General features: G+C 39.6%; 1 protein-coding gene across 1 annotated transcript in view; it reads right to left on the bottom strand.

Annotated features, from left to right (window-relative positions):
• ZPBP (zona pellucida binding protein) overlaps positions 1–13,474 on the bottom strand; it is a 102,858-nt gene that overhangs the window by 62,060 nt on the left and 27,324 nt on the right. The window contains exon 5 of the mRNA XM_022593239.3: positions 586–804. Coding sequence (XP_022448947.1) covers positions 586–804 — 219 coding nt within the window. The remainder of the gene's footprint in view (positions 1–585; positions 805–13,474) is intronic.

Genomic DNA, 13,474 nt, shown 5'->3' with positions numbered 1-13,474 from the left:
GAGGGTAAAGAAGAAAGAAAGGAAACAGCAACATACCATTTGAGATGAAAAGTGGAGGGGGTCCTCTTGCTACTGGGACCCATTAAGAACACATGCATGGGTATTCCTAAATGCTCATTCATAAACGGGCCCTTTATAAATCTAAAGTCTTCAGATATTAAGTCCAATTCTTGGTTTTCCAGAATATACTGGGCTTTTGCTCTGCATTGTTAGGAAAAGCAACCTAAGCTGTTAGAACAGTCCCTCTGGTCTAAAGTGTTAACCTAGCTTATTATATAATTACATGCTTTTACAAACTAAATCTTTGTAGCTAAATATCATGATAGATATTCCTCATACTAAATTCCATTCTATAGTAAATTATCATAGCAATGTTTAAGTTATTTGAGAACCCAAACTTTTCATTAAGTACATGAATCAGCAGAAATGTATTTGGGGGCTATAAGATCTAAGAAGTGAAAGTAAAGAATATGAAACATTCAGATCTATAGCATTTACATTCTAAAAATGCCACTAGTAACTCAGGTCTCTAAGATTAGTTTTGCAGTCTAACTTTGTTTTCTTTAAAGAATTGCATATACTTACCTGAAAATGTAAAAAACAATTCATTTTGCAAACCAGCTCTTTGCATTTTAACATGATGGCATTCAGACTTCAGTAAGAAAACTTGACATGAAAGGTCAAGAACCAATTTGCTTAAAATCTCAAGAAGTTTCTTCTCAAAAGAAACATTATAGATAGTATTACAGGGAGCTGCATGATATCGAGCTGTGAACTGGTAATAATAATGTGGCTCACGATAAGCTGCAAAAAATTAAACAGAGAACAATACAGCAATGGTTATTTAAGCAATTCAAATATATTTCAGCTATTCAAGAGAAATCATTATTTGGAATACATTTGACCCTTGAACAACGCAGGGTTAGGGTTAAGAACACCAACCACACCCCCAGTTGAAAATACATGTATAATTTATAGTCAGCTCTCCTCACCCATATTCCTCTGAATCCAGGGTTCTGCAATGTGTGGATGTGGATCGTGTGGTACTGCAGTATTTGCTACTGAAAACATCCATGTATAATGGACCCACACAGTTCAAACCCATGTTGTTCAAAGGTGAACTGTATATGTTTCTATATACAGCCATATATAAATATTTTTTTAATTTAACAAGCACTTATCTAGCAGCTACTAAGTGACAAATGCTGTTATAGGCACTTTAAAAATAGAAACTCATTTAAATCTCCTAAGATTATTAAAGATTGGTATAATCTTCACATCCAGCATGTATTGAGGGATACTATGTCACATGCCTAATGCCTGTGCTATCAAAACTGAGACTCTAGCTGAGGAGCCTAGCCCAGAGTCTGTGCCCTTAACCACCATGTCATGCTGCCTCAAACTCAGGTATGAGACTTCCCTAAGTTTAAATATTCATCTTAGGGAACGAGGGGAAGATGACAGAAGAGTAAGACGTGGAGATCACCTTCCTCCCCACAGATACACCAGAAATACATCTACACGTGGAACAACTCCTACAGAACACCTACTGAACGCTGGCAGAAGGCCTCAGACCTCCCAAAAGGCAAGAAACTCCCCACGTACCTGGGTAGGGCAAAAGAAAAAAGAAAAAACAGAGACAAAAGAATAGGGATGGAACCCGCACCAGTGGGAGGGAGCTGTGAAGGAGGAAAGGTTTTCACACACTAGGAAGCCCCTTCGTGGGTGGAGACTGCGGGTGGCGGAGGGGGAACGCTTCGGAGCCACGGGGGAGAGCGCAGCCACAGGGGTGTGGAGGGCAAAGTGGAGAGATTCCAGCACAGAGGATCGGTGCCGACCGGCACTCACCAGCCCGAGAGGCTTGTCTGCTCACCGCCGGGGCGGGTGGGGCTGGGAGCAGAGGCTGGGGCTTCAGTCTGAGCGCACGGAGAGGACTGGGGCTGGCGGCGTGAACACAGCCTGCAGGGAGTTAGTGCGCCACGGCTGGCCAGGAGGGAATCGGGGAAAAGTCTGGACCTGCCGAAGAGGCAAGAGACTTTTCTTCCCTCTTTGTTTCCTGGTGCGCGAGGAGAGGGGATTAAGAGCGCTGCTTAAAGGAGCTCTAGAGACGGGCGCGAGCCGCGGCTAAAAGTGCGGACCCCAGAGATGGGCGTGAGACAATAAGGCTGCTGCTGCTGCCACCAAGAAGCCTGTGTGTGAGCACAGGTCACTATCCACACCCCACTTCCGGGGAGCCTGTGCAGCCTGCCACTGCCAGGGTCCCGTGATCCAGGTACAACTTCCCGGGGAGAATGTACAGCATGCTTCAGGCTGGTGCAACGTCACGCCGGCCTCTGACGCCACAGGCTTGCCCCGCACTTCGTACCCCTCCCTCACCCCAGCCTGAGTGAGCCAGAGTCCCCGGAGCAGCTGCTCCTTTAACCCCGTTCTAAGACGCCCTCCGGCGACCGACACGCAGAGGTGGGGCCAAATCCAAAGCTGAACCCCAGGAGCTGTGCAAACAAAGAAGAGAAAGGGAAATCTCTCCCAGATGCCTCAGAAGCAGTGCATTAAAGCTCCACAATCAACTGGATGTACCTGCATCTGTGGAATACCTGAATAGACAACGAATCATCCCAAATTGAGGAGGTGGACTGTGAGAGCAAGATTTATGATTTTTTCCTCTTTTTGTAAGTGTGTATGTGTATGCTTCTGTGTGAGATTTTGTCTGTATAGCTTTGCTTCCACCATTTGTCCTAGGGTTCTATCCGTCCGTATTTTTTTTCTTAATAATTATATTTTATTTTAATAACTTTATTTTATTTTACTTTATCATCTTTCTTTCTTTCCTTCCTTCCCTCCTTTAGACAACGAATCATTCCAAATTGAGGAGGTGGACTGTGAGAGCAACATTTATGATTTTTTCCCCTTTTCCTCTTTTTGTGACTGTATGTGTATGCTTCTGTGTGAGATTTTGTCTGTATAGCTTTGCTTCCACCATTTGTCCTAGGGTTCTATCTGCCTGTTTTTTTTTTCTTAATAGTTATTTTTTGTTTTAATAACTTTATTGTATTTTATCTTACTTTATTTTATTTTACTCTATCTTCTTTCTTTCTTTCTTTCCTTCCTTCCTTCCCTCCTTCCTTCCTTCCTCCCTCCCTCCTTTCTTTCTTTCTTTCCTTCTTTCTTTTTTCTTTCTTTCTTTCTTACAACTTCTACTAATTCTTTCTTTCTACTTTTTCTCCCTTTTATTCTGAGCCGTGTGGATGAAAGGCGCTTGGTGTTGCGGAGTCAGTGCTGTGCCTCTGAGATGGGAGAGCCAACTTCAGGACACTGGTCCACAAGAGACCTCCCAGCTCCACATAATATAAAATGGCGAAAATCTCCCAGAGATCTCCATCTCAACACAGCACCCAGCTTCACTCAATGACCAGCAAGCTACAGTGCTGGACACCCTATGCCAAACAACTGGCAAGACAGGAACACAACCCCATCCGTTAGCAGAGAGGCTGCCTAAAATCATAAGAAGTCCACAGACACCCCAAAACACACCACCAGATTTGGATCTGCCAACCAGAAAGACAAGATCCAGCCTCATCCACCAGAACACAGGCACTAGTCCCCTCCACCAGGAAGCCTATATAACCCACTGAACCAACCTTAGCCACTGGGGAAAGACACCAAAAACAACGGGAACTATGAACCTACAGCCTGCAAAAAGGAGAACCCAAACACAGTAAGATAAGCAAAATGAGAGACAGAAAAACACACAGCAGATGAAGGAGCAAGATAAAAACCCACCAGACCTAACAAATGAAGAGGAAATAGGCAGTCTACCTGAAAAAGAATTCAGTATAATGTTAGTAAAGATGATACAAAATCTTGGAAATAGAATAGACAAAATGCAAGAAACATTTAACAAAGACCTAGAAGAACTAAAGATGAAACAAACAACAATGAGTAACACAATAAATGAAATGAAAAATACTCTAGATGGGATCAATAGCAGAATAACTGAGGCAGAAGAACGGGTAAGTGACCTGGAAGATAAAATAGTGGAAATAACTACTGCAGAGCAGAATAAAGAAAAAAGAATGAAAAGAACTGAGGACAGTCTCAGAGACATCTGGGACAACATTAAATGCACCAACATTCGAATTATAGGGGTTCCAGAAGAAGAAAAGAAAAAGAAAGGGACTGAGAAAATATTTGAAGAGACTATAGCTGAAAACTTCCCTAATATGGGAAAGGAAATAGTTAATCAAGTCCAGGAAGCACAGAGAGTACCATACAGGATAAATCCAAGGAGAAATATGCCAGGACACATATTATTCAAACTGTCAAAATTAAATACAAAGAAAACATATCAATAGAAGCAAAGGAAAAACAACAAATAACACACAAGGGAATCCTCATAAGTTTAACAGCTGATCTTTCAGCAGAAACTCTGCAAGCCAGAAGGGACTGGCAGGACATATTTAAAGTGAAGGAGAAAAACCTGCAACCAAGATTACTCTGCCCAGCAAGGATCTCATTCAGATTGATGGAGAAATTACAACCTTTACAGACAAGCAAAAGCTAAGAGAGTGCAGCACCACCAAACCAGCTTTACAACAAATGCTAAAGGAACTTCTCTAGGCAAGAAACACAAGAGAAGGAAACGACCTACAACGACGAACCCAAAACAATTAAGAAAACAGGAATAGGAACATACATATCAATAATTACCTAAAATGTAAATGGACAAAATGCTCCCACCAAAAGACACAGATTGGCTGAATGGATACATAAACAAGACCCATATATATGCTGTCTACAAGAGACCTACTTCAGACCTAGAAACACATACAGACCGAAAGTAAGGGAATGGAAAAAGATATTCCATGCAAATGGAAACCAAAAGAAAGCTGGAGTAGCAATTCTCATATCAGACAAAATAGACTTTAAAATAAAGACTATTAGAAGAGACAAAGGACACTACATAATGATCAAGGGATCAATCCACGAAGAAGATATAACAATTGTAAATAGTTATGCACCCAACATAGGAGCACCTCAATACATAAGGCAAATACTAACAGCCATAAAAGGGGTAATTGACAGTAACACATTCATAGTAGGGGACTTTAACACCCCACTTTCACCAATGGAGAGATCATCCAAAATGAAAATAAATAAGGAAACACAAGCTTTAAATAATACATTAAACAAGATGGACTTAATTGATATTTATAGGACATTCCATCCAAAAACAACAGAATACACATTTTTCTCAAGTGTTCGTGGAACATTCTCCAGGATAGATCATATCTTGGGTCACAAATAAAGCCTTGGTAAATTTCAGAAAAATGAAATTGTATCAACTATCTTTTCCGACCACAATGCTATGAGACTATATATATCAATTACAGGAAAAGGTCTGTAAAAAATACAAACACATGGAGGCTAAACAATACACTAGTTAATAACGAAGTGATCACTGAAGAAATCAAAGAGGAAATCAAAAAATACGTACAAACAAATGACAATGGAGACACGACGAGCCAAAACCTAAGGGATGCAGCAAAAGCAGTTCTAAGAGGGAAGTTTATAGCACTACAATCCTACCTTAAGAAACAGGACACATCTCGAATAAACAACCTAACCTTGCACCTAAAGCAATGAGAGAAAGAAGAACAAAAAATATCCAACGTTAGCAGAAGGAAAGAAATCATAAAAATCAGATCAGAAATAAATGAAAAGGAAATGAAGGAAACGATAGCAAAGATCAATAAAACTAAAAGCTGGTTCTTTGAGAAGATAAACAGAATTGATAAACCATTAGCCAGACTCATCAAGAAAAAAAGGGAGAAGACTCAAACCAATAGAATAAGAAATGAAAAAGGAGAAGTAACAACTGACACTGCAGAAATACAAAAGATCAGGAGAGATTACTACAAGCAACTCTATGCCAATAAAATGGACAACCTGGAAGAAATGGACAAATTCTTAGAAATGCACAACCTGCCAAGACTGAATCAGGAAGAAATAGAAAATATGAACAGACCAATCACAAACACTGAAATTGAGACTGTGATTAAAAATCTTCCAACAAACAGAAGCCCAGGACAAGATGGCTTCACAGGCGAATTCTATCAAACATTTACAGAAGAGCTAACACCTATCCTTCTCAAACTCTTCCCAAATATAGCAGAGGGAGGAACACTCCCAAACTCATTCTACGAGGCCACCATCACCTTGATACTAAAACTAGACAAGGATGTCACAAAGAAAGAAAACTACAGGCTAATATCACTGATGAACATAGATGCAAAAATCTTCAACAAAATACTAGCAAACAGAATCCAACAGCACATTAAAAGGATCATACACCATGATCAAGTGGGTTTTATTCCAGGAATGCAAGGATTCTTCAATATACGCAAATCAATCAATGTGATATACCATATTAACAAATTGAAGAAGAAAAGCCATATGATCATCTCCATAGATGCAGAGAAAGCTTCCGACAAAATTCAACACCCATTTATGACAAAAACCCTGCAGAAAGTAGGCATAGAGGGAACTTTCCTCAACATAATAAAGGCCATATATGACAAACCCACAGCCAACATCGTCCTCATGGTGAAAAACTGAAAGCATTTCCACTAAGATCAGGAACAACACAAGGTTGCCCACTCTCACCACTCTTATTCAACATAGTTTTGGAAGTTTTAGCCACAGCAATCAGAGAAGAAAGGAAATAAAAGGAATACAAATCAGAAAAGAAGAAGTAAAGCTGTCACTGTTTGCAGATGACATGGTACAATACATAGAGAATCCTAAAGATGCTACCAGAAAACTACTAGAGCTAATCAATGTATCTGGTAAAGGAGCAGGATACAAAATTAATGCACAGAAATCTCTGGCATTCCTATACACTGATGATGAAAAATCTGAACGTGAAATCAAGAAAACACTCCCATTTACCACTGCAACAAAAACAATAAAATATTTAGGAATAAACCTACTCAAGGAGACAAAAGACCTGTATGCAGAAAATTGTAAGACACTGATGAAAGAAATTAAAGATGATACAAATAGATAGAGAGATATACCATGTTCTTGGATTGGAAGAATCAACATTGTGAGAATGACTATACTACCCAAAGCCATCTACAGATTCAATGCAATCCCTATCAAACTACCACTGGCATTTTTCACGGAACTAGAACAAAAAATTTCACAATTTGTATGGAAACACAAAAGACCCAGAATATCCAAAGCAATCTTGAGAACAAAAAACGGAGCTGGAGGAATCAGGCTCTCTGACTTCAGACTATACTACAAAGCTACAGTAATCAAGACAGTATAGTATTGGCACAAAAACAGAAAGGTAGATCAATGGAACAGGATAGAAAGCCCAGAGATAAACCCACGCACATATGGTCACCTTATCTTTGATAAAGGTGGCAGGAATGTACAGTGGAGAAAGGACAGCCTCTTCAATAAGTGGTGCTGGGAAAACTGGACAGGTACATGTAAAAGTATGAGATTAGATCACTCCCTAACACCATACATAAAAATAAGCTCAAAATGGATTAAAGACCTACATGTAAGGCCAGAAACTATCAAACTCTTAGAGGAAAACATAGGCAGAACACTCTACGACATAAATAACAGCAAGATTCTTTTTGACCCACCTCCTAGAGAAATGGAAATAAAAACAAAAATAAACAAATGGGACCTAATGAAACTTCAAAGCTTTTGCACAGCAAAGGAAACCATAAATAAGACCAAAAGATAACCCTCAGAAAGGGAGAAAACATTTGCAAATGAAGCAACTGACAAAGGATTAATCTCCAAAATTTATAAGCAGCTCTTGCAGCTCAATAACAAAAAAACAAACAACCCAATCCAAAAATGGGCGGAAGACCTAAATAGACATTTCTCCAAAGAAGATATACAGATTGCCAACAAACACATGAAAGAATGTTCAACATCATTAATCATTAGAGAAATGCAAATCAAAACTACAATGAGATGTCATCTCACACCAGTCAGAATGGCCATCATCAAAAAATCTAGAAACAATAAATGCTGGAGAGGGTGTGGAGAAAAGGGAACACTCTTGCACTGCTGGTGGGAATGTGAATTGGTACAGCCACTATGGAGAACAGTATGGAGGTTCCTTAAAAAACTACAAACAGAACTACCATAGGACCCTGCAATCCCACTACTGGGCATATACCCTGAGAAAACCATAATTCAAAAAGAGTCATGCACCAAAATGTTCATTGCAGCTCTATTTACAATAGCCCAGAGATGGAAACAACCTAAGTGTCCATCATCGGATGCATGGATAAAGAAGATGTGGCACATATATACAATGGAATATTACTCAGCCATAAAAAGAAACAAAATTGAGTTATTTGTAATGAGGTGGATAGACCCAGAGTATGTCATACAGAGTGAAGTAAGTCAGAAAGAGAAAGACAAATACCGTATGCTAACACATATATATGGAAACTAAAAAAAAATGTCATGAAGAACCTAGGGGTAAGACAGGAATAAAGACACAGACCTACTAGAGAATGGACTTGAGGATATGGGGAGGGGGAAGGGTAAGCTGTGACAAAGCGAGAGAGTGGCATGGACATATATACACTACCAAACATAAGGTAGATAGCTAGTGGGAAGCAGCCGCATGGCACAGGGAGATCAGCTCCGTGCTTTGTGACCACCTGGAGGGGTGGGCTAGGGAGGGTGGGAGGGAGGGAGACGCAAGAGGGAAGAGATATGGGAACATATGTATATGTATAACTGATTCACTTTGTTATAAAGCAGAAACTAACACACCACATTGTAAAGCAATTATACTCCAATAAAGATGTAAATAAATAAATAAATAAATATTCATCTTAGAAGAAAAGAGTGTCATATAATTGCCAACAATAGGCAAAAAAAAAAAAAAAGTATGTTTCTAACTTATCTATAAGCTTTATTGAGTTCAATTACAACACCTGAAACTGAGGATTGGGTTTTTTTTTTTCTATCCCTTTCAAAATCTCACTGAAATGACACAAGAAATATAAAAATGATAAATCCATGGTACTAGAAATCAGAAAAGTTTACCTTCTGAGACAGGGAGCTCTGTTGCTACTTTTGTTAATCAAGGGGCCTGCTGAGGAGACACTCTCCACTCGCACTAAAGTGATAGCCACCACCGTTCACTTTCCTACCTACTTTTAAGCCAAAATTGAGTGCACAGACCAAGCTACTATAAGCCTTTGTATTCAAGGTTGAGACCAGACAGCTTCTAATTCATTTACAAACATGAATGAAAACCACAGATTCTCCTAACCAAATCTGGGGAGTTCCAAAATCACTAAAGAAAAGCATGAAGGGGCTTCCCTGGTGGCACAGTGGTTGAGAATCTGCCTGCCAGTGCAAGGGACACGGGTTCGAGTTCTGGTCTGGGAAGATCCCACATGCTGCAGAGCAACTAGGCCCGTGAGCCACAACTACTGAGCCTGCGCATCTGGATCCTGTGCCCCACAACAAGAGAGCCCGTGACAGTGAAAAGCCCGCACACCGTGATGAAGAGTGGCCCCCGCTTGCCGAAACTAGAGAAAGCCCTCGCACAGAAACGAAGACCCAACACAGCCAAAAAATAAATAAATAATAAAAAATAAGAAAAGCATGAAAATGAAAAAGCAAGGGAAAATAACATAAAAGAAAATTAATGTAGGAAGCATTTAGAAATAAGTTTTTAAAATTCTAACTAGTAAGGATAGAAAATATATCCATAAAACTATTATAAAGCTATTGTAGAAGAGAAGTGATGCTAAATACGAAAAGCATCCTGGAAAAAATTTTTAAATACAAATACTGAAAATTTAAAAATTAACTGAAGTAATAAATGAAAACAAGGTTAAAAATATGTTTGGAGATGAAGTAATGAAATTCTCACATAGCATAGATCAAAATTAGAAACAAAATGACAAGAGCAAAAGAAGAGAAAAGGAAGAGAGATCCCAGATATCCTACGTCAAAGTGAAGGAGTTCCAGGAGAGAACAGAGCAGACAAAGGAGAAGTTAATCAGGGGACAAACAGGGAAAACACTCTGTAAGCTGAAGAACGATTTGTGTCATCACACCAAAAAGGTCCACGAAACTGTGAATAAGAAAACTGAAAAACAATGTCACATTGAGACATAAATCTTAAAAACCTATCAATATCATGCATTTACTGATACATATATTCCCATATGATAAATGACTGATTTATATTGATTATATCATGATTTATCACATCAAAGCTGTGTGATGTGATACATACAAGAACCATGTTGAAGAGTGAACCTTATCAGATGGACCTGGAAGCTGCAGCAAGGCTCCCAGCAAGGACTGCAGACAGAGCAAGCACTCCTCTGGTTCATGGGCTAAAAAAGAACTCCTTTTTCCTTCCAGAAATCTGGCATGTATCATGCTATTACATTTGATAGAAAGAAATCTGAATATAAGCCACAATATCTTCAAAATGCCCTCAAAAACTCTATCAAAAGTGTCCTTTTCTGAAGACAGCTTCTTATCTCTGGGAGAAGTACACATTTACACACACAGCAACTCAGGATCCGCTTGTAAATGAGTTATTAACAAGTTGTATAAAAGAGAACACAGCAGGCTGGAGGCTGCCTACAGGATTGGCCCTTGGCTGGTAAGTATTTCCCTAAACGGACAGGCATTGCTCCCCATGTGATAAAACTGTTTCCCCACCTGAGGAACTGAACCCTGCACCTCTGGGAGTTTGGGACTTCTGTCGTTGTCAGGCAGAGGGAGCCTTCATGACTAGCTCCCAATCAGCGCCTGGGTGCTGAGTCGGCACACAGGGGTTACTGGATTTTTACCACTAAGGAAAGGAGGGGGCTCAATGCAACCTCACACAGGAAGGATAGCACAGCAGCCCTGTACGTGGATTTCACCTGGCTCTGGCCGTGACTTTCCCCCTGCCATTCCTACTGTGTGTCTCTCACCTTAGCCTTGAGTACAACTCTGCTGAGTCCAGCAAGTCCTTGCAGGGAATCCCTGCAACAGTTTAAAAAATAAAGTCCTCATATGAAAATCAGAAGCTTTAAAAGAAAAAAGACATATACGGCTCTAGAAAAATGGGAATGATAAAAAAAATGACATAAACATCTACAGGAGTTCTCAAAAGTTTTGGTCTCTGGATCTCTTTACATTCTTAAAAATCACTAAGGACCACCAAAGAACTTTTATGTAGGATATATCTACCAATATTTATGATACAAAAAATTCAAACTGAAAACCTTTTTAAATGTTTATTAATTCATTTTAAAATGATAAAAACTCATCAGGCAGTAACATTAAAAAAAAAACACTTTTAGGTACAATAACACTTTTCAAAGAGAATCAGTGAGAACAGTAGTATTGTTTTATATTTTGAAAAGCTCTTTAAGGTCTGCTTAATAGAAGTCAGCTGGATTCTTATACTTACTTGTGCATTCAATGACATATGGTGTGTTGGTTTATTGCCTCATAGAGATATGTAGTTGGTTAGAAAGAAACATTTTAACAGCTTTTTTGCGTAATTGTGGATGACTGTTCCACAGTAGCTTACCCACTTCAACTGTAAATCTCAACACAGTTAAAACAGTAAATAATATCATTGTATAATTACAAAAACAGTTTTCACCTTACTGACCCCTTGAAAGGGACTCAGGGACTCCAAGGAGTCCATAGATTACTATTTGAAAACTACTGATCTATACTCAGAGTTAGAGTATTTGAACTTACTGGAAGTTGGCAAGAACACAATAACTTACTAAAACAGGTAAAAAATATGAATAGAAAATCTCAAAAGGAATAATAAGCACAGAAAAAGATGCTCAGAGATGCTAGTACTAAGGAAAATGCAATCACAACGGTGGCATAACATTTTATACCCCTATACAAATAAAACAGCAATAACACCTATTTTTGTGAGGGATATGGGTACGAACAAGTTTTCATACACATTATGAAAATTAAAAAATAAAAGAAAGAAATATATCTCAAAATATTAAAGTAATAAATTAAGAATAGGAAATTATAGAACAAAAACCAGTACATATGACTAAAGAACAAGTGGAGATTTTAAAGAAAAAGATCCAATTGGAAATACTGGGGATGGAAAGTATAGTCATTGAAATAGAAAAACGGCACCAAAGTTAAAACAGAAAGTGAATAGCTAAACTTGCAGACTTCACACTGCTGAAGACAGGTTTGATAAATTGGACAATGGTAACTTAAACACATTTAAAGATGTGTATATATGAAAGACAAGTGAAAAGATATGGATGATAAATTAAGGAGCCCTAACAAATATGTTTAATTGGTATTCCAGAAATAAATAGTTAAGAGGAAAGGTTTTTAGAGATCATGAAGGAGTCAACGAAATCCAAGCTAGATGGAAACTCCACTCCAGACTGGGGCAGACAAGGGCACAAGGCTCCCTCTCCCCAAGAAGGGACAGGAGGTCAGCCTTTCTCATGCAGACCAGAGCTACCTGGTGCTAAAGGGAAGTTGTGGGTGAGTACAGCTGAGAGGTAAAGGCTCCCTCCTTCCACCTCCCCACTTTGTGAGATGGAGGCTCTAACCTGGCTGCAGCAATTCTGAAAACAATGGGAGCCCATCAGCCTTGTCCAGCTCGTCATGTGAAGTGTCCACACAGGAGAAACATGCTGTGGAGACCCGGAGCTGCTGCTGCTACCCCCTCCAACAGATGCTAAGTTCCTAAAGCAGTGTGTCACTCACAGAGAAGCACACCACTGTCCCCAGCCCCAGCTCCAGAGCAGTGGCTCAGAGAATCTGCCGGGGATGAGCAGCAGGCTGTAGAACAGAGAGCTCAGGATCTCTTCTCAAAGGAACTGACGTCCTTGTGATAAACTGTGGGGAAGCTCAAACCTCAGGGCACTTTCAAAAACACTGGCAATATGGGGAAAGACAACTGGGAGAAGGCGAAACTGTAGGCAGCCTAGTTTGTCAGACAGCAACACAGGAGGTGTCAGCTGGAAGGAGCTATCCTGAGGTCAGAACAAATCTCAAACAGACCTGGGGAACCCAAACTGAACTGGATCGGTTTTAGAGGAATTTATGCCTCAGGGCATTGTTGAAAACAACAGATACATGAAACCTCTATGGGTACACCCAAAGTGCACCTTCCTAGGACAGACTTTGGAGGCCTCACACTATGGTGGTAGCGGGAGTGAACCTCACTGAAATAATCTAGCCAGTTGCTAAACAAATAAACAGGATAAAATTATGACAAATCTGGAGGGTGGGGGAAGGAATTGGACCAGTACCCAGAGTTGCTACAATACATTATCTAAAACGTCCAGTTTCCAAACAAATTTATGAGACATGCAACGAAACAGGAAAGTATGACCTATACACTGGAAAAAACTAGGAAGCAGAAATTGCCTGTTTAAGAGTGACCAGATGTGGTCACTTTTAG

Source organism: Delphinapterus leucas, chromosome 9 (assembly GCF_059928025.1).
Source record: "Delphinapterus leucas isolate spDelLeu-1000000601 "Yukka" chromosome 9, BTC_Dleu_Yukka2, whole genome shotgun sequence".
NCBI classification, from domain to species: domain Eukaryota; kingdom Metazoa; phylum Chordata; class Mammalia; order Artiodactyla; family Monodontidae; genus Delphinapterus; species Delphinapterus leucas.
The sequence above is the reverse complement of the archived record's forward strand: the minus strand, read 5'-3'. Positions and strand labels throughout refer to the sequence as shown.